General features: G+C 53.8%; 2 protein-coding genes across 5 annotated transcripts; both read left to right on the forward strand.

Annotated features, from left to right (window-relative positions):
- The first annotated feature begins 270 nt into the window (after positions 1 to 270).
- On the forward strand, positions 271 to 6,414 carry Gpr162 (G protein-coupled receptor 162). 3 transcript variants are annotated; one of them, XM_032905687.1, is made up of 6 exons: positions 309 to 733; positions 2,304 to 3,597; positions 4,161 to 4,350; positions 4,968 to 5,125; positions 5,400 to 5,954; positions 5,991 to 6,414. In XM_032905687.1, exons 2-5 carry the CDS (start codon positions 2,731 to 2,733, stop codon positions 5,949 to 5,951), a joined length of 1,767 nt encoding a protein of 588 aa, XP_032761578.1. In that variant the 5' UTR covers positions 309 to 733; positions 2,304 to 2,730; the 3' UTR covers positions 5,952 to 5,954; positions 5,991 to 6,414. The 3 variants fall into 3 exon arrangements, with proteins under 3 accessions (XP_032761577.1, XP_032761578.1, XP_032761576.1); XM_032905686.1 differs by lacking the exon at positions 5,991 to 6,414 and having other exon boundaries at positions 271 to 733; positions 4,161 to 4,341; positions 4,968 to 5,427; XM_032905685.1 differs by lacking the exons at positions 309 to 733; positions 5,991 to 6,414 and adding an exon at positions 1,806 to 1,907 and having other exon boundaries at positions 4,968 to 5,427.
- A 98-nt stretch (positions 6,415 to 6,512) lies between these two features.
- Positions 6,513 to 22,740, forward strand: P3h3 (prolyl 3-hydroxylase 3). Of its 2 annotated transcripts, none has more exons than XR_004388264.1 (15): positions 6,513 to 7,409; positions 8,772 to 8,924; positions 9,572 to 9,770; positions 9,962 to 10,093; positions 10,468 to 10,604; positions 11,915 to 12,004; positions 12,533 to 12,585; positions 12,680 to 12,747; positions 12,938 to 13,062; positions 17,993 to 18,094; positions 18,372 to 18,522; positions 18,723 to 18,840; positions 18,956 to 19,031; positions 20,684 to 20,834; positions 21,907 to 21,989. XR_004388264.1 is itself a non-coding variant. In XM_032905684.1 (15 exons), the coding sequence occupies exons 1-15, from the start codon at positions 6,918 to 6,920 to the stop codon at positions 22,376 to 22,378; spliced, it is 2,208 nt and encodes a 735-aa protein (XP_032761575.1). In that variant the 5' UTR covers positions 6,513 to 6,917; the 3' UTR covers positions 22,379 to 22,740. The 2 variants fall into 2 exon arrangements, 1 of the variants encoding a protein (XP_032761575.1); XM_032905684.1 differs by lacking the exon at positions 20,684 to 20,834 and adding an exon at positions 22,208 to 22,740 and having other exon boundaries at positions 21,907 to 22,047.
- Positions 22,741 to 22,770: the final 30 nt, after the last annotated feature.

Consider the following 22,770-nt stretch of genomic DNA (forward strand, 5'->3'; position numbering starts at 1 on the left):
AACCGCGTGTGGCAACTGTGTGTCCCCCATCGTCAGTGTACGCTTGCGTTCCAAGAAGAGAAAGGGTGTGTGCAGGTGCACCAGGAGCCCACTTCTCTTTGGATCCAAGCAAGCCCTCCCAACTTCACGAGCGGTCTCAGCTGGCATCGCAAGCCCCCTTAGCTTCTAGTAGGCCTTCAGGCGGGGCTCCTCTGAGCTCTACCCAAGAACAGCTCTCACAAGGATGCACACAGTGACACACGGTGACACACGCTTCCTCCTCCCTGAACAGCTAGCTCCTCAGTCCCTAACAACACCAGCTGCCTCTTCGGGCTCATTCGTGTTGAAAAACCGGGATGGGGTGGGGGCAGGACACCAACCGCTTCACCAATGAAGCCCGCTCCCCGCCGTCCTCCTCGCCCCCTCCCTCTCCGCGCCTTCCTTGCCCCTCCTCCTCTAAGTCACCGCCGTCCAGTTTCCCCGCCCCACCCTTGCCACCCCCGACCCCAAGACTGGCCAACGGCTCCCTAACCCCGGGCTCGCAGGCCGATGACCCTAGGAGACAGGGGCCTCGAGGGGCCTCAAACTAGCGCGCCGCGGGCTGAGCCCGAGAGGCCGGGCTGGGGGGAGGGAGGCCCGGAGGGAGGGAGCGAAGGAAGGAGGAGGGCTGGCGAGCTGGAGCCGGCAGGCGGCGGGAGCCCGGGCGAGCCTCGTCGGGAGTGCGTCTCCTCAGCAGAGCAGTACACAGCCAGAGGTAAGAGGACCCCTGCCCGGTCCCCCGCGTGTCTCCACTCCCCCACCCCACCCGCCCCGCGAGCTGCCTCTGCGCCCCTCCTCCCCAGCCACCTGCTGTTTCTGCCCTGGAGAACACCCTAGGTGACTGGAGGGAGGAGCCGCCTGACCTTATCCCATCAAGGCGAAGGGCGAGGGACCCCTGTCGGCCAGAAAGCCCCCAATCTTCCTCCTCCCCTTCCCTTCGCTCTCTGTCCTTCACCTCCTTCTCTCTGTCCTTCACGTCTTTCTTCTTCCCTCCCTTTCTTACTCTCCCTCTTTTTCTTTCGGAACCACCAACTGGGTCTGGGGGGTGGGATGAGGGTGAGAGGTGGGAAGGGGTCCAAAGGCTGTAAGGGAGGGCAGTGGGGGGCATCCGGACCAATTCCCTACACCTCCTCCTGGCTGTCCATTGCCATGGCAACTAGGATGTACTGGGCTGGAGGGGGGGGAGAGACAATGGGGGTGGACTGGGACCTCTTAGGGGAGAGCTAGGGTCTAAGGTTCTCCGCAGGAAATAGACGGTGGCACAGCTGTGCCCCACTTTCCCCGTCTGCCCCGAAGCCATCATGCCGGTCCTTAGAGCCTCTACTCTGTTCAGTGCTTCACTTGATTTCCTAGTGCTTTCCCCAGGTCTCCCTGTACTGTGTCACTAAGACCAGAACCCTCCTCCTCTCTCCTCCCATCAGAGGGAAACTGAGGCTCTGGGCTAGGGGAAGAGACCCAAGGTCTCCTAGTGAGGTCAGCAAGCCTATTTAAGGTCTGGCTCCCCCCCCCTCCAAGTTCTCTGTTCCCAGGCTCCCCACCTCCACCCTCCTTCCCACCCACCTCCGTCTAACATCTCCGCCTCAGGGGCTTCTGAACCTTCCCTTCTATTTTCAGATACTACCACTTTCTCCCTCTTTCTCTCCTGCTCAAACTCTCCTCCTTCTCTCTAGTTCCCCCTCTTTCCATTTCTGGATGTTTCTGATGTCAGTGGCTTCCCCGCCTTCAGGTTCCCTACCTCCCCCACCCCACCCCCCTTCAGTCCCAGTCTCCTCTCTCCCATTTTCCTTAGGTAGCCGAAGGGGTGAAAACCCAGGCTTAGATAAGTGGGCTGAGCACACAGACTGCAAAGTCTAGGAGAACGGCATGCAGGAGAAGGCTCCTGCTTTAATGTGAGTCCCCAAGAAGGAACACAGCGCATTAGCAACTCAACTCCCATTAGCAACTGAAGAAAGACACAGTGGCGGCGGGCGGCGGGTGGCGGGCGGGCGACAGGGGTGGGTAGTTCCAAGCATGGGCTATTATAAGAAGGAAACTTGGAATACCAAAGCAGGGAGAAAGGGCTAAAAGGAATGGAGACAGGGAGACTTTCCCATGTAGTCTGGAAGTATATGAGGTCTTATCCCTGTGGGTAAGTGGGCATCTGATTTAAGGCAGGGGAATGCTCCGAATGACCCCAGTGACCCTCAGCAATCAGTCATTTCTGTAGTTTCAAGAGAAAGGGGTACACGTGAGCTGTAGTACAGCACAGGCCTAATTTTTGCTCCCTATCTCATCTTCCCTCACAGCTTGTCCAGGTGACTGAGCTCCACCCCTGTGCACCAAGACACCCACCCCCACTGGTCAAGCCTCACTGGACAAAGAGTCCCGGAAGTCCCAGCATGAGATTCAGAGCTCCCCAGCCAGCTTCATAGATGGGGGAGCAGCCTGCTTGCCTCCCCGGTCAATTACAGGGATAATTAAGAAAGAGCCCCACCCAATATGGAGGCTGAGGACTACCACCTCTATTGATTCTCTGCCTTCTGCCCTGCCCTGCCCACCTGACCTTAGCTGGTCAATGCTATGCTGAGAAGGAAGGAAGACTTGGGGTCAGCTTGCCTGGCTACAGGGCAAGGATCGTGGGCATCATGGGGGTTTGCGTGAGCGGGGCTCCAGGGTGAGACCTAGCCCCCGCCCCCAGGAATTCAAGGGGGTGGGGGTGGGGCCAAGGATAGAATGGCTCGGGGTGGGTTGGGGGCAGAAGAGGCCTCCCTACGCTCAAACGCATTGTCCTGGCTGGCCTGCGGGCTGCTGGCCCTGCTGGCCAACGCCTGGATCATCCTCAGCATCTCGGCCAAACAGCAGAAGCACAAGCCGCTGGAGCTGCTGCTCTGCTTCCTGGCGGGCACACATATACTCATGGCCGCTGTGCCCCTTACCACCTTTGCTGTGGTACAGCTCCGGCGCCAGGCCTCCTCTGACTATGACTGGAACGAGAGCATCTGCAAGGTCTTTGTGTCCACCTACTACACGCTGGCCCTGGCCACCTGCTTCACGGTCGCCTCGCTCTCCTACCACCGCATGTGGATGGTGCGCTGGCCCGTTAACTACCGCCTCAGCAACGCCAAGAAGCAGGCACTGCACGCCGTCATGGGCATCTGGATGGTCAGCTTTATCCTGTCCACGCTGCCCTCCATCGGCTGGCACAACAACGGGGAGCGCTACTACGCCCGAGGCTGCCAGTTCATAGTCTCCAAGATTGGCCTGGGCTTTGGTGTCTGCTTCAGCCTCCTGCTCCTTGGGGGCATTGTCATGGGGTTGGTCTGTGTGGCCATCACGTTCTATCAGACACTGTGGGCCCGGCCCCGGAGGGCTCGGCAGGCCCGGAGAGCGGGGGGCAGCGTGGGAGCCAAGGCAGGTGGGCTGGGGGGCTTGGGTACCCGGCCAGCTTTTGAGGTGCCAGCCATCGTGGTGGAGGACACCCGAGGGAAGCGGCGGTCCTCGCTGGATGGCTCTGAATCTGCCAAGACATCCTTGCAGGTCACCAACTTGGTCAGCGCCATCGTCTTTCTCTATGACTCGCTCACGGGGGTGCCCATCTTGGTGAGATTGAGGTCCTTCAACCCGTTTTTCGTAGCCGGGGCCCTTCAGTTCTACCAGCCATGCAGAAGCTCTGTCTCCAGTTGCGGGATCTACCGTCCACTCCCCTCCCTGTTTCATGACATCTGGGCCTTCCCTGTCTCTATCCTCAGTCCTCACCCCCCACCACCACCACTCAATCTCCCAGCCCCACCAACCATTCCTCACTTCCACTTCTATTCTCCACCTCCACCGCCCGCCACTCTTCAACCTGTCACCCGGCTAGCGGCCCTAAGTCTATCTATTCCCCGATTCTCTCTGGAGATCATTCTCTGAGCAGAAACCCCAGGCTCACTGGACCACACTATCCAGGCCCGATTCCTGGGCTTCTCTGTCCGACTTTCTTGATGTCTCACCCCTTCCCGAGCCCCCAATGTCAGGGTTTTGCTTAAAACACTTCTTGCCTTTCCTCATTCGGCCTCTTCACCCACCTCCCTTCCTAATCCCTTGCATTAAGGGTGGGGATCAGGCTTAGGTGAGGCCTGGGGTTCTCACGCCTGACCGGCCATTCCCTATTCCCCGGTCAGGTGGTGAGCTTCTTCTCCTTGAAGTCAGACTCAGCCCCGCCATGGATGGTGCTGGCTGTGCTGTGGTGCTCCATGGCACAGACGTTGCTCCTGCCCTCCTTCATCTGGTCCTGTGAGCGCTACCGTGCAGATGTGCGCACAGTGTGGGAGCAGTGTGTGGCCATCATGTCCGAGGATGACGGTGATGACGGTCAGAGGAGGGATGGGGGCCTTTTCTTTCCTGGACAGCTACCTCTATCTTCTGTCCTTTCTACTGCCCTTCCCCTTGAGGAGATGTGCTGCCCTGGGGTGCCCCCTGCTGGACTAAGCTGGAGCCTACTCCAGCCTCCCTCTAGCCTGATCATGTGCTTGGCCATCGGAGCCTTGCATCCTTCTGCGCCTTTCACCAGGCCTCTGCTCCTCTCTGGAAGCCTACACTGCCCAGCTTGGTCCATGCCAAGCAGAGTCCCAGGGAAGGGGTCCTCAGTCAGTCCTAATGAAAAGAAGGTATGGCATTAAAGGGGAGCTAAGCTTCCTGAAAGAGATTCCCTGCTCTTGGGAAAATTCTTAGAGAACAAGAAAATTGTCTGCCTGTATAAAGGACCATGGATTCAGTGGAGGAAAGAAAGAAAGAAAGAAAGAAAGAAAGAAAGAAAGAAAGAAAGAAAGAAAGAAAGAAAGAAAGAAAGAAAGAAAGCCAGCCAGCCATAGATCCTCCGGGGCTTACAGACTAATGGGAACCAAAGGTTCCTCCCGGACTTTATGAAGGGGATAGGGAGAGGGTGGGTGTTCTCTGCCTGTAACCACATGGTTCCTTCTCTCTCCTAGATGGCGCCTGTGATGACTACACAGATGGCCGAGTGTGCAAAATTCGCTTTGATGCTAATGGAGCCACAGGGTCAGGGAGTCGGGACCCCACCCAGGTGAAACTGCTGCCGGGCCGGCACATGCTCTTCCCGCCCCTTGAGCGAGTACACTATTTACAGGTACGGGACAGAAGGACTCACCGCCATTCTGGTCCCCTGCACCACTACTCTGTGGCTTTGGACTGCAGGGTACCCTAGGGGTCAGGTGAAGGAAAGACAAGAGGAAGAAAGGTTCCCTCAGATCTCTCGGAACCAGGCCTGCCCACTAGAGTAAATGCTTTGGAGAAAAGGAAGAGTGTGAAGCCATCTTGCTGAGTCCCCGCTTTGGTTCCTGTCACCTCTACCTTTGTCTCTGCAGCACCTCCCTCCAGGTCTCACCTGCTCCTCTTCCCAGGTTCCTTTGTCCCGCCGGTTATCCCACGATGAGACCAACATCTTTTCTACTCCCCGGGCACCAGGCTCCTTCCTGCACAAGTGGTCATCGTCTGATGATATCCGGATCCTCCCAGCCCAGAGCAGAGCCCTTGGAGGTCCTCCAGAATACCCGGGACAGAGACTCAGGATGGAGGATGAGGAGGACGAGGAAGAGGCTGAAGGTGGGGGCTTAGCCAGCCTTCGCCAGTTTCTAGAAAGTGGGGTTCTGGGGTCAGGTGGGGGACCCCCACGAGGTCCTGGTTTTTTCCGGGAGGAGATCACCACCTTCATCGATGAGACACCTCTGCCTTCTCCAACTGCATCACCAGGACCCTCTCCTCGTAGGCCTAGGCCGCTGGGCTTTTCACCTCGACGACTCTCCCTTGGGTCTCCTGAGAGCCGAGCTGTTGGACTTCCTTTGGGGTTAAGTGCAGGAAGACGCTGTTCCCTGACAGGGAGTGAAGGGAGTTCAAGGGCTTGGGGAAGACCCTGGGGGCCAGGCAACCCCATCTTCCCCCAGTTGACCCTGTAAGGCCACGTGGGCCTGCTTAACTTAGAGGAGGGAGGGGGGCATGGGTGAGTGAGTTTGCCTCATTCTGGCCCTGAGTCTATGGCAGCTGCCTCCAGGGAGATGGGGGGCTACATCTGGGCTCTAGAGCCCCAGCTCTCTCCCATCCAAGTGACCAGATACCCAACTCACCCGTCTTCACCCTTAGCAAAATGTATTAAAAGGCTGAAGTGTTGCCGTGGAAACCTTGGTGTTCAGCGACTGCGGTGGCAAATGGGTCAGTGGCTTGGGCGAGGGAGAATGGCTCACAGAGGACAAAATGGAGAAAGGGCAGGAGGAAGAGATACAGAAAGAGACAGCCCAACATGCAGGCAGGAGAAATGGGCTTAGGAGAGACTGATCCTGAGGTGGAGCATGGGGCACTTGAGTGTGTTAGTTTGAAGTGGGAAGGATCCTTGTTCAAATTAGTAAAGGCGCTCAATCCTCATCTCCCCTAAATGCGTCCGGGTGCTCACTTTCTGGGTAGAAAAGTTTTGGTGCCAGAATTGGTGTCCCACACCCGGAGTCACCCTCTTCCACGGAGTGTTTCGAAGTTCCTTCTTCATACGGTGGGTTGGCAGAAACGTGGGGAGATGAACGTGTGAGGGGCGTCCAGAATCCTTTTCCAGGACCCCAAGATGGACGGAAACGAAGTTACCTCCACGCCACAGGCTTCCCAGGACCCCTATTTCATCCTTCTTTCTCCATTTTCCTTTTTTACCCACACTAGACCTGTGTCCCTTGGAATTCTTGCTCCGTCTCTCCGTCTCACTTCGGTTTCCCCAGCGACAGGCCTAAACCCAGCAGGTTTCAGCATCACTCATTCCCTCTCTCTCCCTCTCCCTCCTCCTCTCCATCTCTCCTTCCTTCTCCTCCCCCTGCCCCCCCTTCCTCTCCCTCCCTCCGGTCTCCGCATTTCCCTTCGGCGGTGGGCCCGCGGCTCTGGGCACCATGCTCCGGCTCCTGCGGTTGTTGCTTTTGCTGCTGCTGCCTCCCCCGGGGTCCCCCGAGCCTTCCGAGCCCCCAGGTCTGGCCCAGTTGTCGCCCGGGGCGCCTCCTCAGGCCCCGGACTTGCTTTACGCGGACGGCCTGAGAGCCTACTCGGCCGGGGCTTGGGCGCCCGCAGTGGCTCTGCTGCGAGAGGCGCTGCGGAGCCGGGAAGTGCTGGGCCGCGCGCGCCAGGATTGCGGGGCGAGCTGCGCGGCCGAGCCGGGCGCCGCGCTCCCTGCCCAGATCCTCGGAGCCCCGCAGTCTGTCTCGGGGCCCGGGGCCTGGGAACCCCTGCTCCTGCGCTCCACGCTCCGCCGCGCCGAGTGCCTGACACAGTGCGCGGCGCGGAGGCTGGGCCCGGGGGGCGCGGCGCGGTTCCGCGTGGTGAGCGCGCTGCGGGATGCCTTCCGCCGGCGGGAGCCCTACAACTACCTGCAGAGGGCCTACTACCAGGTGCGGGGGCCGGCCAGGGTGCTACCCCAACCAAGCCCAGTGACTGTCTTACTTGGAGCTGACCAGGAGAGGGCGGGATGCTCGCCGCCCGGACTCGGGGTTGGACTCGTGGAGGGCGTATAACGGACTCCTGAGTGGGTACCATCGAAACGGTGGCCAGGACTTGCGATGGCCGCAGAGGGAGGATCAGGAGAGAGCGGGGCAAGGAGGAGAGGAGTCAAAGTGGAATGAAGAGGAGTGGGAGTAGACCGAATATGAGGGAAGGGCTCCGCAGTGTTTTGTTTTGTTTTCTTTTAAGCGGGTCTAGGTGAATGAATGCAGCCTCTTAGATACGAAAAGCAGATGGTGAGGGGCCCCAAACCAGTCATACATACATACATACATACATACATACATACATACATACATACACGCACTCACACGCACGAACGCACACGCACACTCACAAAGACAGAGACAGAGAGAGACAGAGAGACAGAAACAGAGACAGAGAGAGACAGGGACAGAGAGAGAGAGACAGGGACAGAGACAGAGAGAGACAGGGACAGAGACAGAGAGAGAGACAGAAACAGAGACAGAGAGAGACAGGGACAGAGACAGAGAGAGACAGACAGAGACAGAGAAAGTGTGTGTGTTCGTTCAGGCGTGGGAGTTTGAGAAGGAGCTTTCTCTTGGTGCAGAGAAAGGCTGAAGGAGGGGGGCTAGTTTGGAGAAGGAAGTAGAGCAGCTGAGGTCGGAATCCGGGCACTGTGCAGTTTCCAGGATGGTGGCTGATGCCTACGTGGCTGGAGGAGGGAGGGGCGCTAGTGACACACAACTGAGCTCAGGGTCCTAGAGGCCTGCAGATTCTCGTCACTCAAGGTCTCCCCCTCCAACCCACCCCCACCTCATCTACTTGGGCCTCCCATTTCTTGTCTTCAAAACAGAGATCCTAAGGTCCTCAGTCCATGGCCCAACCACTCTGAAGTGTACCAGAGTCCTGGGGATCCCAACATTCTGGCTTCCAAGGGATTTTTGGTGGTTCCCAGTTCTGATTGGCTAGGCTTCCATAACGCTCTGGAAGAAGCTGGTGAAGGAACAGAGGTCTAAAATACCAACCACCCACCACACACACACACACACACACACACACACACACACACACATACATGTACACACATACGTACATGTACACACACACTTATACCACCACCACTACCCCCAACACCCCATGCATACACACATGCACACACCACCACCCCATGCACACACGCACACACACACATGCACACACACACACACCATCACCCCATGCGCATGCGCACACGCACACACATATACCACATATACACACACTCATATCTCATCCCTTTGGATCCTTAGTTGAAGAAGTTGGACCTGGCAGCTTCTGCAGCACACACCTTCTTTGTGGCGAACCCAACGCACTTGCAGATGCGGGAAGACATGGCTAAGTACAGGAGAATGTCTGCAATACGACCCCAGAGTTTCCAGGACCTGGTGACGCCCCAGTATTGGGTGAGATCCTCAGTCTTTGTGTGGTTTGAGCATCAGGAGATCTGCCCCTCAGTGGCCCTGGGTGAAGAGTCTTTCCCTAGCCCTGTGGCCACTGAAGTGTGCTGTTCTAACGTTCTGATTCTGAGGCCACCACACCCATTCTTCCTCTGGGTGTATGAAATAGGATAAGCTTCTGTAGTTTCCATGTAAGCTCAATTCTTTCCTTTTTTTTTTTTTTTAAAGAAAAATGTACTTATTTATTATATATGAGCACACTGTATCTGTCATCAGACACACCAGAAGAGGGCATCAGATCTCATTACAGATGGTTGTGAGCCACCATGTGGTTGTGGGATTTGAACTCAGGACCTCTGGAAGAGAAGTCAGTGCTCTTAACCACTGAGCCATCTCTCCAGTCCTGTCAGCTCATGTCTTTCCCACCTCCATCTTTCTTTTTGAAAGAGGGTCTCATTGTGTAGCCCTGGCTGGCCTGGAACTCACTGTGTAGAGACCAGGTTAGCTTCAAAGTCAATAAGATCTGATTGTCTCTGCCTCCTTTGTGCCAGGTTAAAAGCATATGTCACCATACCCTTTGACCTCCCTGTTTTACTTGATACCTCCCCTCCACCACTAATCTCAGGTGACTAAGTGCTCCAGTTTCCCTACAGGCAGCTTATGACACTGGCCTGGAGCTACTGAAGCAACAGGAAGCAGCTTTGGCTCTACCCAAACTAGAGGAGGCCCTCCAGGGGAGCCTGGCCCAGATGGAGAGCTGTCGTGCTGGCTGTGAGGGACCTGAGGAGCACCAAGGGGCTGAAGAAGAGGAGGAGAAAGGGACCCAGGGGGGCCTGTATGAAGCCATTGCAGGTGAGGGGTTTGGACCGTGTGCTATGTGATAGCACCGATGCTAATACCGGTGCCGATGGCGATGGCGTTGATGCCGATGGCGATGCCGGTGTGGGTGCCGGTGCCGGTGCCGGTGCCGGTGCCGGTGCCGATGCGATGCGTTTGCGGGAGTAAGAACGCCACAGCCTAAGGCTCGTTTGTATTCTCTGCAGGACACTGGATTCGGGTTCTGCAGTGCCGGCAGCACTGTGTAGCAGAGACAGCCACACGTCCTGGTCGCAGCTTCCCTGTCCGGGACTTCCTCCCAAGCCAGCTGAGACGGCTGCACGAGGCCTATGCTCAGGGTCAGCTTGGGAAGGATGGAGCCTGGGAGTGAAGATTCTGAGGCGCATCTATCTCTCCTTTCCGTCTGACTGCATTGCTAGTTTCCCTGTGAGGGCTGATGGGGACCGATTCAGGATGGTGTCTTTTGGCCCCATCGTGCAAAGCTCAGGAGATGGGTTACTGGGCTCCTTCAGCCCTGGTTGCTTCTCCCCTCCCTTTCATTTTCTCCCTGATTCCTCTTCTTTGAACTCTGCCATTGAAGGTATGTTCGAAAGAGGCGCTGGGTGGGCACGTGCTGGGACTTCCTGCAGGTGGCAGTCTTCCCAGGTGACCTCAGCTTTCTCTATTCTGCCTTGTTCGTTTCTCACCCCTTCTCACCTTCCTCCTACTCCAGTGGGGAATGTGTCTCAGGCCGTGGAAAATGTCCTGAGTGTCCTGCTCTTCTATCCAGAGGATGAGGCTGCCAAAAGGGCTCTGAACCAGTACCAAACTCAGCTGGGAGAGCCGAGACCTGACCTGGGACCACGAGAGGTAATCCCTTCCCCCACACTCACTGACAGGTAGGGCCTGGAACAGGTCAAACACCCAAGAGTGGCCCAGATTCTACACTTCATTTGGCTTCTTTGTTTATTTCATTTATTTACGTATCATTATTTGTTTTATTTTATTTGCTTGCATGTATGTGCTCTATATATGTGCTCTCAAAGGTCAGAAGAGGGCACGGAGCCAATGCGGTGGTGCACTCCTTTCATCCCAGCAGTTTGAGAGTTAGAGAGTTCAAGGCCAGCCTGGTCTACAGAGTGAGTTCCAGGATAGCAAAGAGCTACCTATCGAGATCTTGTCTCTCTCTTTTTTTTTTTTTTGAGCTGAGGAAGGAACCCAGGGCCTTGTGCTTGCTAGGCAAGCGCTCTACCACTGAGCTCAATCCCCATCCCCGAGATCTTGCCTTAAAACAACATCAACAGCAACAACAGAAGACGGTGTGACATGGGATGGAATGGAAACTCCTGGAATGGAATTAGGGTGGCTGCGAATCACTACGTGGGTGCTGAGAACTGAACCTGGGCCCTCTGCAAGATAAACAAGTGCTCTTAACCGCTGAAGCATCTGTCTGTCTGTCTGTCCCTTTATTTATTTTTTTTTAAAGATTTATTTATTTATTTATTATATATAAGTACACTGTAGCTGCCTTCAGATACACCAGAAGAGGGCATCAGATCTCATTACAGATGGTTGTGAGCCACCATGTGGTTGCTGGGAATTGAACTCATGACCTCTGGAAGAGCAGTCAGTGCTCTTAACCGCTGAGCCATCTCTCCAGCCCTTTTTTTTTTTTTTTTTTTTTTTTTAGACAAGGTCTCAGTATGTAGCTCTGGCTAGCCTAGCACTCGCAGTATACACACCAGGCTGGCCTGGAACTACAGCGGTCCACCTGCCTCTGCCTCCCGAGGGCTGGGATTTAAAGTGTACAAGACCACACTCAGTTCATTCTGGTTTCTCAAGCATTTTAGTCACTGAAGCAGTACCCAAGGCTAGGTTCTGACTTCTGCCTTAGCTCCCTGCCCCCACATATCAGGCTGTGTTTACTTGGGAGTCTATCCCCAGAAGCATTCCTTAATCTCACGTCTGCCTGTGTGCACAAATGCGTGCACACACACCGCCTCTCGGGTCCTCTCTTACTTTGAACCCAGACACTGAAAATTGAGCCGCTGCAGCATCAGAGTTGGAGAGGGCTCCCAGGAGCATGCAAATGTCCCACACAACCCAGGGCCACCCTCTTTTCCAGCTTCCCCTTCCATCCTCCTTATATCTCCACTCTCCTCTGTCTCTGCCCTGCTCAGGACATCCAGCGTTTCATCCTTCGCTCCCTCGGGGAGAAGAGACAGCTATTTTACGCCATGGAGCATCTGGGCACCAGCTTCAAGGACCCGGTAAACAGTTGTTCTTCTCCCCGGAGGGAGGCACGGTGACGATTGATATCGATATACAACTGCAGCCCTCAACCCTGCAGACTTAAACTGTGGCATCCCAGGTTCCCAAGGACCTCAGCAGTGTGCCCACAGTTAAAATGGCCATGGGAGGGGCTGGAGAGATGGCTCAGTGGTTAAAGAGCACTGGCTGATCTTCCAGAGGACCCGGGTTCGATTCCCAGCACCCACATAGCAGCTTGCAACTGCTATTTGACCTTTCTGGGTGAAGTTCATTAGACCATTATAAACTTTAAACCTCAAATCACACTGCAAGTATAAAGCCTTAGCACCTGGCAAACAGTGTGAAGGACTTCGTTGCTTATTACAGTCTGGTCTAGAACCTCAGCCTCTAGGCTGTTTAGCTAGCTCTGGCGCTGAGCCTAGGCTCTCCCTCCTTTGCCTTCCTCCCTGGAATCGGGTCAGATTCTAAGGTCAGGAATCCCAGGAGCTAGTCATGGAGGGTGAGGGTGCTGTTCTTGACTATCCCAGGATTCTTGGACCCCAGAGGCTTTCGTCCCTAAAGCACTGAGAGAGAAGCTCAGGTAGGGCACACTCTGTGATGGGGGCTGCTTGGCCCAGGCTGGGAAGGCAAAAGGGTGGGTCTGCACGGTCTACTGAGTATCTCTGTCACCCGAGAGAGGATCAAGAGAAGAAGCCCTGGGACAGTGAGCCGCCACAGCAGAAGCCCCCGACTTACTGGAAGGGTGAGTTCCTTAATACATATTGGGGACCGGGGGCTGGGCAGGGGGGGGGACAGGAGCTGAGAGTGGGGGTAGGGAGGTAAAACGGCAAGGTGGGGAAGCTCAGAGGCAGAAGCCTGAGGGCCTGGAATCTGACAGCTACTGCTCTTTAATTGAGCCCCCGTGACATCTGCCCCAATGCTTCCTCTCGCAGATGCCCTTCTCCTGGAGGGTGTGACTCTCACCCAGGATGCCCAGCAGCTGAATGGATCGGAGCGGGCTGTCTTAGATGGGCTGCTAACTCCAGCCGAGTGTGGGCTTCTACTGCAGCTGGCCAAGGTAGGCTGGTGTGTGGTGCAGCCACCTGGTTAGGCTCCCTCAGGCTCAGCTGCCTGCTCCTTGCTCTGGGAGTGTTCACTCAGGGCTCTGTCTGTCACAAGTTTCTCCTTGGCTGCCTGGAGCTCATTCTGTAGACCAGGCTGGCTTCCCCTGGCTTCGAACTCGTAGAGATCCATCCGCCTCTGCCTCCCAAGTGCTAGCATTAAAGGTGTGCGCCACCACCGTCCGGATTCAAGTTTCTCCGAAAGTCTGTGTTTTATCTCAATTGTGGAAAAATTCCTTTTCCTCTTTTTATTTACTTTTCATTTGTTTGCATAAGCATGATGAGTTTATTCATGATACAGTCTTCAAATTAGCTCATTTGAGGCTAACAGCCAGTAAAGTCTTTTAAAAACTACAGTGATGATGAGGCATAGCGGACTTTAGAGACGGTCTGGCTGGGGAGTTGTCCTTTAACATTTTTGCTGTTAGTTCTGGGTGAACCAGGGTGGCCTCTTCCTGTGCTGTTCAGCAGTCCTTCTGCCCTGATCCTGTTCAGATGGTGTCACTCCTGTGTGCAGCGTCTGTGGAAGGAGCTTTAACACATACCCTTTTTTTTTTTGAGAATTGGTCTCACTAGATAGACCAGGCTGGCCTTGGATTCAGAGAGAGCCATCCAGAGGTCTCTGTCTCCCGAGGAGCAAGGAGTGCTGGGACTAACGGCATGCGGCCACCACGCCCAGATCCTCCTCCTCGGGTCTTCATTTGTTGTCTCCTCAAGCATTTTCTCAGAGCAGTAGCTACAGAGGATGAGTTTCTGCTTCAGGTGACCACATTCAGGACAGATGTCTCTATGTTCTTAACTTAATAAGATCCGCAGGGCTTCTTCTCCTACCCCTGCTAACTCCACTCCCGCATCTGTGTTGGAAGCTGCCATCCAAAAGACACTATCTAAAAGGCTGGGGCTTTCTATTCCGTGGGCACCATTTGCTTGCTCTGTGGGTGTGGATGGATTCTGGGCTTGCTAATGCCCACAGAGGACTGCAGCAGCTTCCAGAGCTTCCAGGATGGTCCAGGGTTCCATCAGCAATGCAGATGCCGTGTTCCTCTACTTCCGTGTGTGTGTGTGTGTGTGTGTGTGTGTGTGTGTGTGTGTTTTCTTGGTTTTTGTTTTTGTTTTTGTTTTGTTTTGTTTTTTGTTTTTTGAGACAAGGTCTCTCTATGTAACCTGGTTGTCCGAAATTCACCTTGTAGGCCAGGCTGGCCCTGAATTCACAGAGATCTCCACGCCTCTGCCTCAGAGCACTGAGATCTAAGATGTGGGCCACCACCATCCAGCTCCTTTTTCCTCTTAATTTAGCCGATAGAGATAGGATGGGAGTTCTTATTTGAGACAGGGTTTTGTTGCCCAGGCTGGCCTAACCAATTCAGGATCCTCCTTTCAGCACTCCACCTAACCTAAGGACAGCCTCGTAAGTGCATGGCCCCACACCCGGTCAGGGTGGGTATGCTTTACAAAGATTAGGAAGAAAAGAAGTGTGAGGGTGTGGGTGGGTACACGTGGAAGGCTCCCTGGCTACCAGAGAGATCCGATGGAGTTCAGGATTCTTTTCCCTGGCACTTCATCCTCTCCTGGTTTGGGTTGAATAACCCACGCTTCCGAGTTGAGGCTGCCATCCCATAATGCCTCAGTCCTTACTCCAGACTTGGACCCATTTAGCACATATTCATGGCGTACCTGCTGTGGCCTAGAAATGGCTACATTCCAGTTGGAAGTAGGGAAGCAAAGACTGCCCCTTAGAGTCACGTATACAGAGGGAAACAGACAAGGAGACATAACTGGAGCAGGTGGTGAGTGTGATAAAGAGGTACGCACCATCTAAACAGAAACACTGACAAGCAATGTCTTAGGAGGTTTATCAGGGGGCCGGTGTTCCAGTTCAGTCCCACACCAGTCTTGCTGTGGTTTGCAGTGCCTAAGGGTTAAACTCGGGGTTTGTACACACTAGGCAAGTGCCGTGCCACACCTTCGGCTCCTTACGATGGTCTCCCTCATTTTCAGTTGTCCCAGTTAGTGGGGAGGCCTAGGCAGGAGAACTGTTGGGGCTTAGGAGTTTGAAGCCAGCCTGGGCAACATAAAAGAGACCCCTTCTCAAAGGAGAGAAAGAAAGGAAAGAAGGGAGAAGACAAAGGAAGAAGGAGAGACTGAGAGATGGCTCAGCGGTTAGGAGCACTGAGTGCTCTTCCAGAGGACCAGGGTTTGATTCCTACCACATGGTGGCTCACAACTACCTGTAAATCCAGTTCCAGGCGGTTTGAAACCCAGACCTACATGCAGGCAAAACATTCATACACATAAAAAGAAAATGATAATAAAAACTTTAAAAGGAAGAGAAAGAGGAGGAGGAAGAGGAAAGAGAGGAGGAGGAGGAGGAAAGAGAGGAGGAGGAGGAGGAGGAGGAGGAGGAGGAGAGAACAAGGTGCTTTCCAGGAACTGCAGTAAAACACAGATTGAAAGTGTGGACCAGGCTGAGCAGTGAGCAGTTGAATCTCTGAGGTCTAGGCCAGCTTGGTCTTCCAGGACAGCCAAGGTTACACGGAGAAAGTCTGTCTCAAAAACAAAACAAGGGTTGGGGATTTAGCTCAGTGGTAGAGCGCTTGCCTAGCAAGCAGAAGGCCCTGGGTTCGGTCCCCAGCTCCGAAGGAAAAAACAAAACAAAACAAAACAAAACAAAACAAATAAGAACCCCCCTCCCAAAAGCAACCAAACAAAAAAGTGTGGACCAGACCCAGATCCAGTAGTTCTGTGACTTTGGGCAATTTACTTAAATGTCTGTGAGTTAGTTTCCCATCTGTAAAGGAAGACTGATCATAATGTTTCCAGCATAGTGTTGTCCTGAGGGTTAAATACGTTAGTACATTGGGAAGCCTTTAGGAGAATGAGGAAAACAACTCAGGATGCACAGCTGCTGTTAGTCAGCTGTTATCAAGACGGTACTGGGAAGAGGAGAGAGCCGGGTGATAGCCAATCAGCACAGAGGGCCGTCGGTTTCCTGCTAGGGAGTGTCAGCCTTATTTGTAGATGGTGGACAGTTACTGGTGGATTTAAGCCGTTCATTCTGTAGACTCAGGAGCTCCCTCTAGTGGCAGTCTTTAGAAGGCATGGGCGAAAAGTGTGGCGTATGAGGTTGGATGAAGAGAGGAGAGGGGAACAGATGAGACCTGCAGGAATAAAAGCGAGAGAAGTTAAGGACTAAGTCTGCAGAAGACTGAGAGAGCGACACCAAGGGTAGCCTCAAATATCAGACGTCTTTCGGTTCCTTAACTCAATCTGGCCTCAGGACCTCTGCTGTTTTTTCCTTTTCGCATACCCAAGTGGCATCTCTGCATTATTTGGTTTCAGTTTATACGGCACCTCTTTGCGTGTCTGTGGGCAAACACGTGTAAACCCGTAACCCTATTAGATGGCCTTCATATCACTTATCCCCATATGAGCTGGTTTCCCTATGTATTGATTATCTTAAAACAAATCCTGGGGGGGCTGGAGAGATGGCTCAGTGGTTAAGAACACTGACTGCTCTTCCTGAGGTCCTGAGTTCAAATCCCAGCAACCACATGGTGGCTCACAAGCATCTGTAATGGGATCTGATGCCCTCTTCTGGTGTGTCTGAAGACAGCTACAGTGTATGTACTTATATATAATAAATAAATAAATCTTAAAAAAAAAAAAAAGAATCCTGGGTTGAGGAGGTTGCCTTGTTCGACAGAGGGCTTGCCCAGCTCGAACACAACCCTGGGTTTGATTCCTAGCACCTCATGAACCAGGCATGGTGACACAGATCTGCAACCAGCACTTAGGAAAGCTGAGGCAGGAGAAGCAGGAATTCAAAATCATCCTTGGCGGCTCCGTATCAGCTTTAAGGTCAGCCGGGGCTACCCGAGACACCATCTCAATGTATACAGATGGACAGTTTGGTGTGGTGGGGATTGCTTAGCATGGGTTAGCTCCTAGGTTTGATCCCAGCACTGCAGAGGTGGCAGCTTATGTCTTGGGTGACCAGGTGGACTCTCAGGCTGTTTACTAGGGAGTGACACAGAGCTTCAACAAGCAGGCTATAAAGTGAATGTCTGCAGGGCACGGTTGTTCACTCTTAGATCCCAGCACTTGGGAGGTGAAGGAGGAAGATGGCTGCAAACTCGAGGCTAGTCTGGGCCCCTACTGATTTCCAGGCTAACCTTCGCTACAGAATGGTACCCTGTCTTAAAAAAAAATCTCGGGGCTGGGGATTTAGCTCAGTGGTAGAGCACTTGCCTAGCAAGCGCAAGGCCCTGGGTTCAGTCCCCAGCTCCGGAAAAAAAGAAAAAGAAAAAAAATCTCATAGGAAGACGTGACTCGGGGCAACTCCGGGTAATAAATCATGGGAGGCAGGTGGGTGATAGGGATCTGGCGTTAGAGGCAGTGTGGAGTTATGGAGCCCAGAGGTTCTCCAAAAACTATCAGTGGGACAGGATCAGTGATGTCTCAACGCCTCACGCTTCCTGTCAGAAGTGGCCTGTCAGACCTTGTGTAACGGTCCTGCTTGCAGGACTCCTGTCCTCCCCAGGGAAGGGTGATGCACTTCCTTCCCCACACCCCAGCTCTGTCTCTCCTTCGGTCACTCTTGATCTCTCAAGGTCACTTCTTCCCCGCTGTGGGATACTCTCCAGGATAATGGCCACACGGTCCCTTTGGTAAGCAGCATTTCCCAGCTTTTCTCTGAGAGTGACAGTCTGGACAACCAGGACAATTGCCATTCTCTGGGAGAGAGCCATAGCTCAGGGAAAAGTCACAAGGGGATTCTGGAAGTTTCTATTCAACTCCAGGCACCAGGAAGGCCTGCAGGAGAGCCTGACAGCGTGTGGCAGCGAGGTGTGTCGGGAGTGAGTCCATGTAAACCTCTTCTCTTTTTAGGATGCAGCTGAGGCTGGAGCCAGGTCAGGCTACCGTGGGCGCCGCTCCCCTCATAGTCCTCACGAACGGTTTGAGGGGCTCACGGTGCTCAAGGCTGCTCAGGTAAGAGGAAGCCCCGTGACTGGTCTGGTGCTCAGGGCTTGAGAAGAGACGCCATGACAGGAGGCTGGATACCAAGCCTGGGCTTCTAAGGAGGAATTCTCTGGGGACCTAGATCACATAGTCTGAAACTTGGGGCCCTGGTGTTGTCATGGAGATGCTGGGAGGAGAAGCTTGGGCTACTGGACTGTAGACCCACACAGAAGATTGGTATCAGAGACAGGCAGGGGCTTGTGCTAGGTAGGCCTGCCTTTTTCATGGACTCTCTCCCTGCCTGCAGCTGGCCCGGGCTGGGACGGTGGGCAGGCCAGGCGCTAAGCTGCTTCTGGAGGTGAGTGAGCGAGTACGCACCTTGACCCAGGCCTACTTCTCCCCGGAACGGCCACTGCATCTTTCTTTCACGCACCTGGTGTGTAGAAGTGCCATAGAAGGTAATGACCAGGGTACACCATGGCGCCTGCCCAGTCTCGGTCCCCCATCCTCACTGCAGAAAGTCCCCTACTGGCCTCACTGGGAGCAGGGAGCACCTCTGCTTATTCGTCACTCCAGGAGCTGGCATCTGGGTGGGGTGAGCCCAGGGGGGACCATGGTAGGGACCCTGATTCATTCACCAGATCCATTTGCATCCTAGGTGAGCAAGAACAGCGTATGGACCTGAGTCACCCGGTTCATGCAGACAACTGCTTCCTGGACCCTGACACCGGGGAATGCTGGCGGGAGCCCCCAGCCTACACCTATCGAGACTATAGGTTGGTAGTCAGTTTCTCTGGGGTAGGCACACAAAGGCACAAGGGCTGTCTTGCTGCAGGCTTGGGGGCTGGATGGGGGCCTCACTGCCTCCTCCTGCCTTTTTTTATTTCCCAGTGGACTCCTCTACCTCAATGATGACTTCAAGGGAGGCGACCTGTTCTTCACACAGCCCAACGCCCTCACTGTCACGGTAGGGGGTTGGGGCAGAGGGCCCAGCTGTGGGGACAGGATTCAAAACAGAAGCTCTCCAGAGGCAAATGCAGGGAAATGGCTGGGGCCACCTTAACCCTGTCTCCCCCGCCTCTCTAGTCCTACTGGCCCTATGTTCAAGGCTTTCTGCAGTGGTGGGTTGAGTCCCCATAGGACACAGGACATCGCTAAGTGGTCCCTCACCCTACCTTCATGGTATGCCTTCATCTCCTAAGGATAGTTAAGTGTAGCTGGGTAAAGGATTGTAATTCAAGCTATTGATGGAAGCTAAGGTTGGGGGATCACATGAACTCAGGAGTTCAAGGTCAGCCTGAACAATGTACCAAGACACCTTCTAACAAAACTGTGAGGTAGTTCAGGGGGTAAAAGAGTGTACCCCTAAGCCTGACACCCGGAATTTGATCTCTCTAGAACTGACATGGGAGAAGGAGAGAAGCGGTTTCCATGGTTCTCCTCTGACCTCCACACCATGCTGTAACATTCACCCCCCAAACCCCAACAAAAGTAGTTAAAAACTCAAAACAAAAACAGACAAGGAGGGGTTGGGGATTTAGCTCAGTGGTAGAGCGCTTGCCTAGGAAGCGCAAGGCCCAGGGTTTGGTCCCCAGCTCTGAAAAAAAAGAAAAAAAGAAAAAAAAAGAAAAAAAAAAAAAAAACAGACAAGGAGGGACTGGAGAGATAGTTCAGTGGTTAGGGGCACCAGGCTGCTCTTTCAGAGGACCCGGTTTGGTTCCCAGCATCCACACGGTGGTTCACAACCATCTCTATCTAGTTTCAGGGGATCTAACACCCTCTTCCATCCTCTACAGGACGTCCTCTCAGGAATGCGTGTGGTGCACAGACATACATGGAGACAAAGCATGCACAATAAAATACAGTAATAAAAACCAAGGGAGGGGGGTTGGGGATTTAGCTCAGTGGTAGAGTGCTTGCCTAGCAAACGCAAGGCCCTGGGTTCGGTTCCCAGCTCCGAAAAAAAAGAAAAAAAACAAAAAAACAAAAAAACAAAAAAACAAACCAAGGGAGGGGCTGGAGAGATGGCTCAGTGGTTAAGAGCACTGACTGCTCTTCCAGAAGTCATGAGTTCAAGTCCCAGCAACCACATGGTGGCTCACAACCATCTGTAATGGGATCTGATGCCCTCTTCTGGTGTGTCTGAACAGCTACAGTGTACTTACATATAATAAATATTTAAAACAAAACAAAACAAAAACCAAGGGAGATGAAGCACAACCTAGGGGAGCCCACAGAGCCTTGTGTCCCTACTCTAGGGACCTGAAGATTTAACCTTTCCTCCCCCACAGTGAGGCCCCAGTGGAGCTAGTGGCACAGGCACAGACAGGACCACTGGACTAGAGTTTCTATTGGGGTTCTTAGCATTTCTGAGGCTCATTTCCCTAACGAAGGGTGACAATAATACCCACTATTGTTGACGTTGGTGCTATTGTTGTTGTTGTTTACATCTTGCCACATAGACCAGGTTAATCTTGGATTGACAAGGTAGCTATCACGGCTACTCTTGCATTTACAGCGATCTTCCTCTTGTGGCTTTCTGAGTGCTAAGATTATAGACATGCACCGCCCCGAGTGGCTGGCTAGCCGGTCTCCCCTTCTTTTCGTTTCTGGAGGCAGGGTCTGTGCAGCCGGGCTGGCTGGAACTTACTATGTAGACCAGGATGGTTTTGAGCCACAGAGACCTGCCTTTTTGAACCTCCCAAGTGCTGGGATTAAAGGCGTGTGACCCCATGCCTGGCTTTGTACACACATACTGTGTGGCCTGCAGGTGTGTGAACATACCAGGACATGCACATGTCAAATGCACATGTGGCGATCAGAACACAGCTTCAGATGTCATCCTCTTGCCTCTGCCTCACATCTGGAGTGTTCTGCTTCATCTAGCTTTTATGTGGGTTCTGGGGATCCAAACTCGGGTCCTTATACTTGCACTGCAGGCACTTTACCTACTAAGCCATCCTCCCAGCGCTATGAGAAGTAATTTTTAAAAATATTTATATGTGCATCTGTGTGTGCATGTGTGAGGAGTGGGTGTAGGGGTGAATGCACGGCATCACAGCACGTGTGTAAAGAACAGAGAACAACGGGTAGGAGCTGGTTCTCTCCTTCAACCATGTGGCTTCTAGGGCTTGAACTCAGGTTGTTGGTCTTGGTGGCAAGCGTCTTTACCCCCTGAGCCATCTCTCTGACCCCATAAAAAGTAATTTATATAATATGCTTAAAAGAATGAGCCAGTACTGTATTAATAAGCAGTTGATGAATGTTTAGCATTCTACCATTTATTATTTACTATCGATCCATTCTTTCATCACGGAGACTTCTATTCCAGGACCTAGAAATGGGCGGGGAGAGGGCAGGCTTGGTAGTATATATCTGTAACCCTAGCGTTAGGGAGGTGGGGGCAGGAGTTCCAGGCCAACCTGTGTTACCCAGAGGAATTCTGCCTTCCTCTTCACCCTAAAGCATGAACAGAAAGGAGCAGCCGCCTGCTAGCCTTCTGTGCCCTCATGCACAGTCTCCGGTTTCCTTAGGGTGCAAATGCATCCATCCAAGGTCCTTGTCTCCTCCTATCCCTTCTGGTGCTGCTGTAAGCCCTCAGATTTCTTCTCTCCGGTCTTATGGAGTCATCAGGCAGGAAAGGTCAAGCTCTGGGATGGGGAACGGACGAGAGACCCTCCAAAGGCACTGCCCCTTTGACTTCCATGCCCCTCAGCCTCCGTTTTGCATTTTTCCTTCCTGACTAAGGGCCAACTTCTCATCTGCCCCAAGCTAGTCCGAGTCAGGGAGTGAAGTGTGATAGGGGGACAGGAAGTCTGACGCTGCATTCCTGCACCCCTCAGGCTCAGGTCCGTCCTCGGTGTGGACGCCTCGTGGCCTTCAGCTCTGGGGGTGAGAATCCCCATGGCGTATGGGCTGTGACTCGGGGACGGCGTTGTGCCCTAGCTCTGTGGCACACCTGGGCACCTGAGCACAGGGAGCAGGTAGGGAGGAAGAGGTGAAAGGGGTGGGCAGGTGGGCAAGTGGTCAGAGGGGAAGTTTGTGAGTGGGTGAGGCTCCCTTCCCTATAAAACTCTTGGGTGACTGAGATAGCCCAGGAAAGGTAGATACAGAGGACTGAACCACAGTTCTCTCCATTCCCAGGAGTGGACAGAAGCCAAAGAGCTGTTGCGGGAGGAAGAGGAGGAGGAAGAGGAAAATGAGGAGGAGGAAGAAATCCTGAGTAGAGACCCTTCCCCAGAACCCCCAAGTCACAAGCTTCAGCGGGTCCAAGACAAAGCGGGGAAACCACTCCGGGTCCGAGAGGAACTGTGAACGGCCAGCTTCTTTGGATATGGCCACTCAGCTTGGGAAGGGACCAATGAGAAAGCCCTGATGACATTGGGGACATAGTAGCATGCCGAGTCTACCATCTCGGGGACCTACAAGGGCCACCAAACCCTGGCCTCACAAGCTTGCAACACAGACTCAGCCTAGAGAACGTCAGGCCTTGGGAGCTAGGGCTGGCCCCGACTGGGGGGCCTGCAAACTCCCTAGGACAGGCAAAGATCACTGTGCCTCTCTGAAGGGCATGGCGAGGATTGAGGGCCAAGTGCTTCTCATAAGAAACACACAGAGAGGAGAGACAGTCTCACCTTCTCCCAACCTGTGCAATAAAGGATGTGACTACCCAGCCAGGGCCTGGTCTGCTATATCCCAGCTTTGGC

Source organism: Rattus rattus, chromosome 6, assembly GCF_011064425.1.
Source record: "Rattus rattus isolate New Zealand chromosome 6, Rrattus_CSIRO_v1, whole genome shotgun sequence".
NCBI classification, from domain to species: Eukaryota; Metazoa; Chordata; class Mammalia; order Rodentia; family Muridae; genus Rattus; species Rattus rattus.

Bases quoted from the DNA above. Each gene is read 5' to 3' on its own strand.
- P3h3 (XM_032905684.1), top strand. From the start codon at position 6,918: ATGCTCCGGCTCCTGCGGTTGTTGCTTTTGCTGCTGCTGCCTCCCCCG. The intron at 12,005-12,532 runs GTAAACAGTTGT...TGACTATCCCAG, and splicing joins GCACCAGCTTCAAGGACCCG to GATTCTTGGACCCCAGAGGC. The intron at 12,586-12,679 runs GTAGGGCACACT...CTGTCACCCGAG, and splicing joins GCACTGAGAGAGAAGCTCAG to AGAGGATCAAGAGAAGAAGC.
- Gpr162 (XM_032905687.1), top strand. From the start codon at position 2,731: ATGGCTCGGGGTGGGTTGGGGGCAGAAGAGGCCTCCCTACGCTCAAAC. The intron at 3,598-4,160 runs GTGAGATTGAGG...TTCCCCGGTCAG, and splicing joins TCACGGGGGTGCCCATCTTG to GTGGTGAGCTTCTTCTCCTT. The intron at 5,126-5,399 runs GTACGGGACAGA...TCCTCTTCCCAG, and splicing joins AGCGAGTACACTATTTACAG to GTTCCTTTGTCCCGCCGGTT.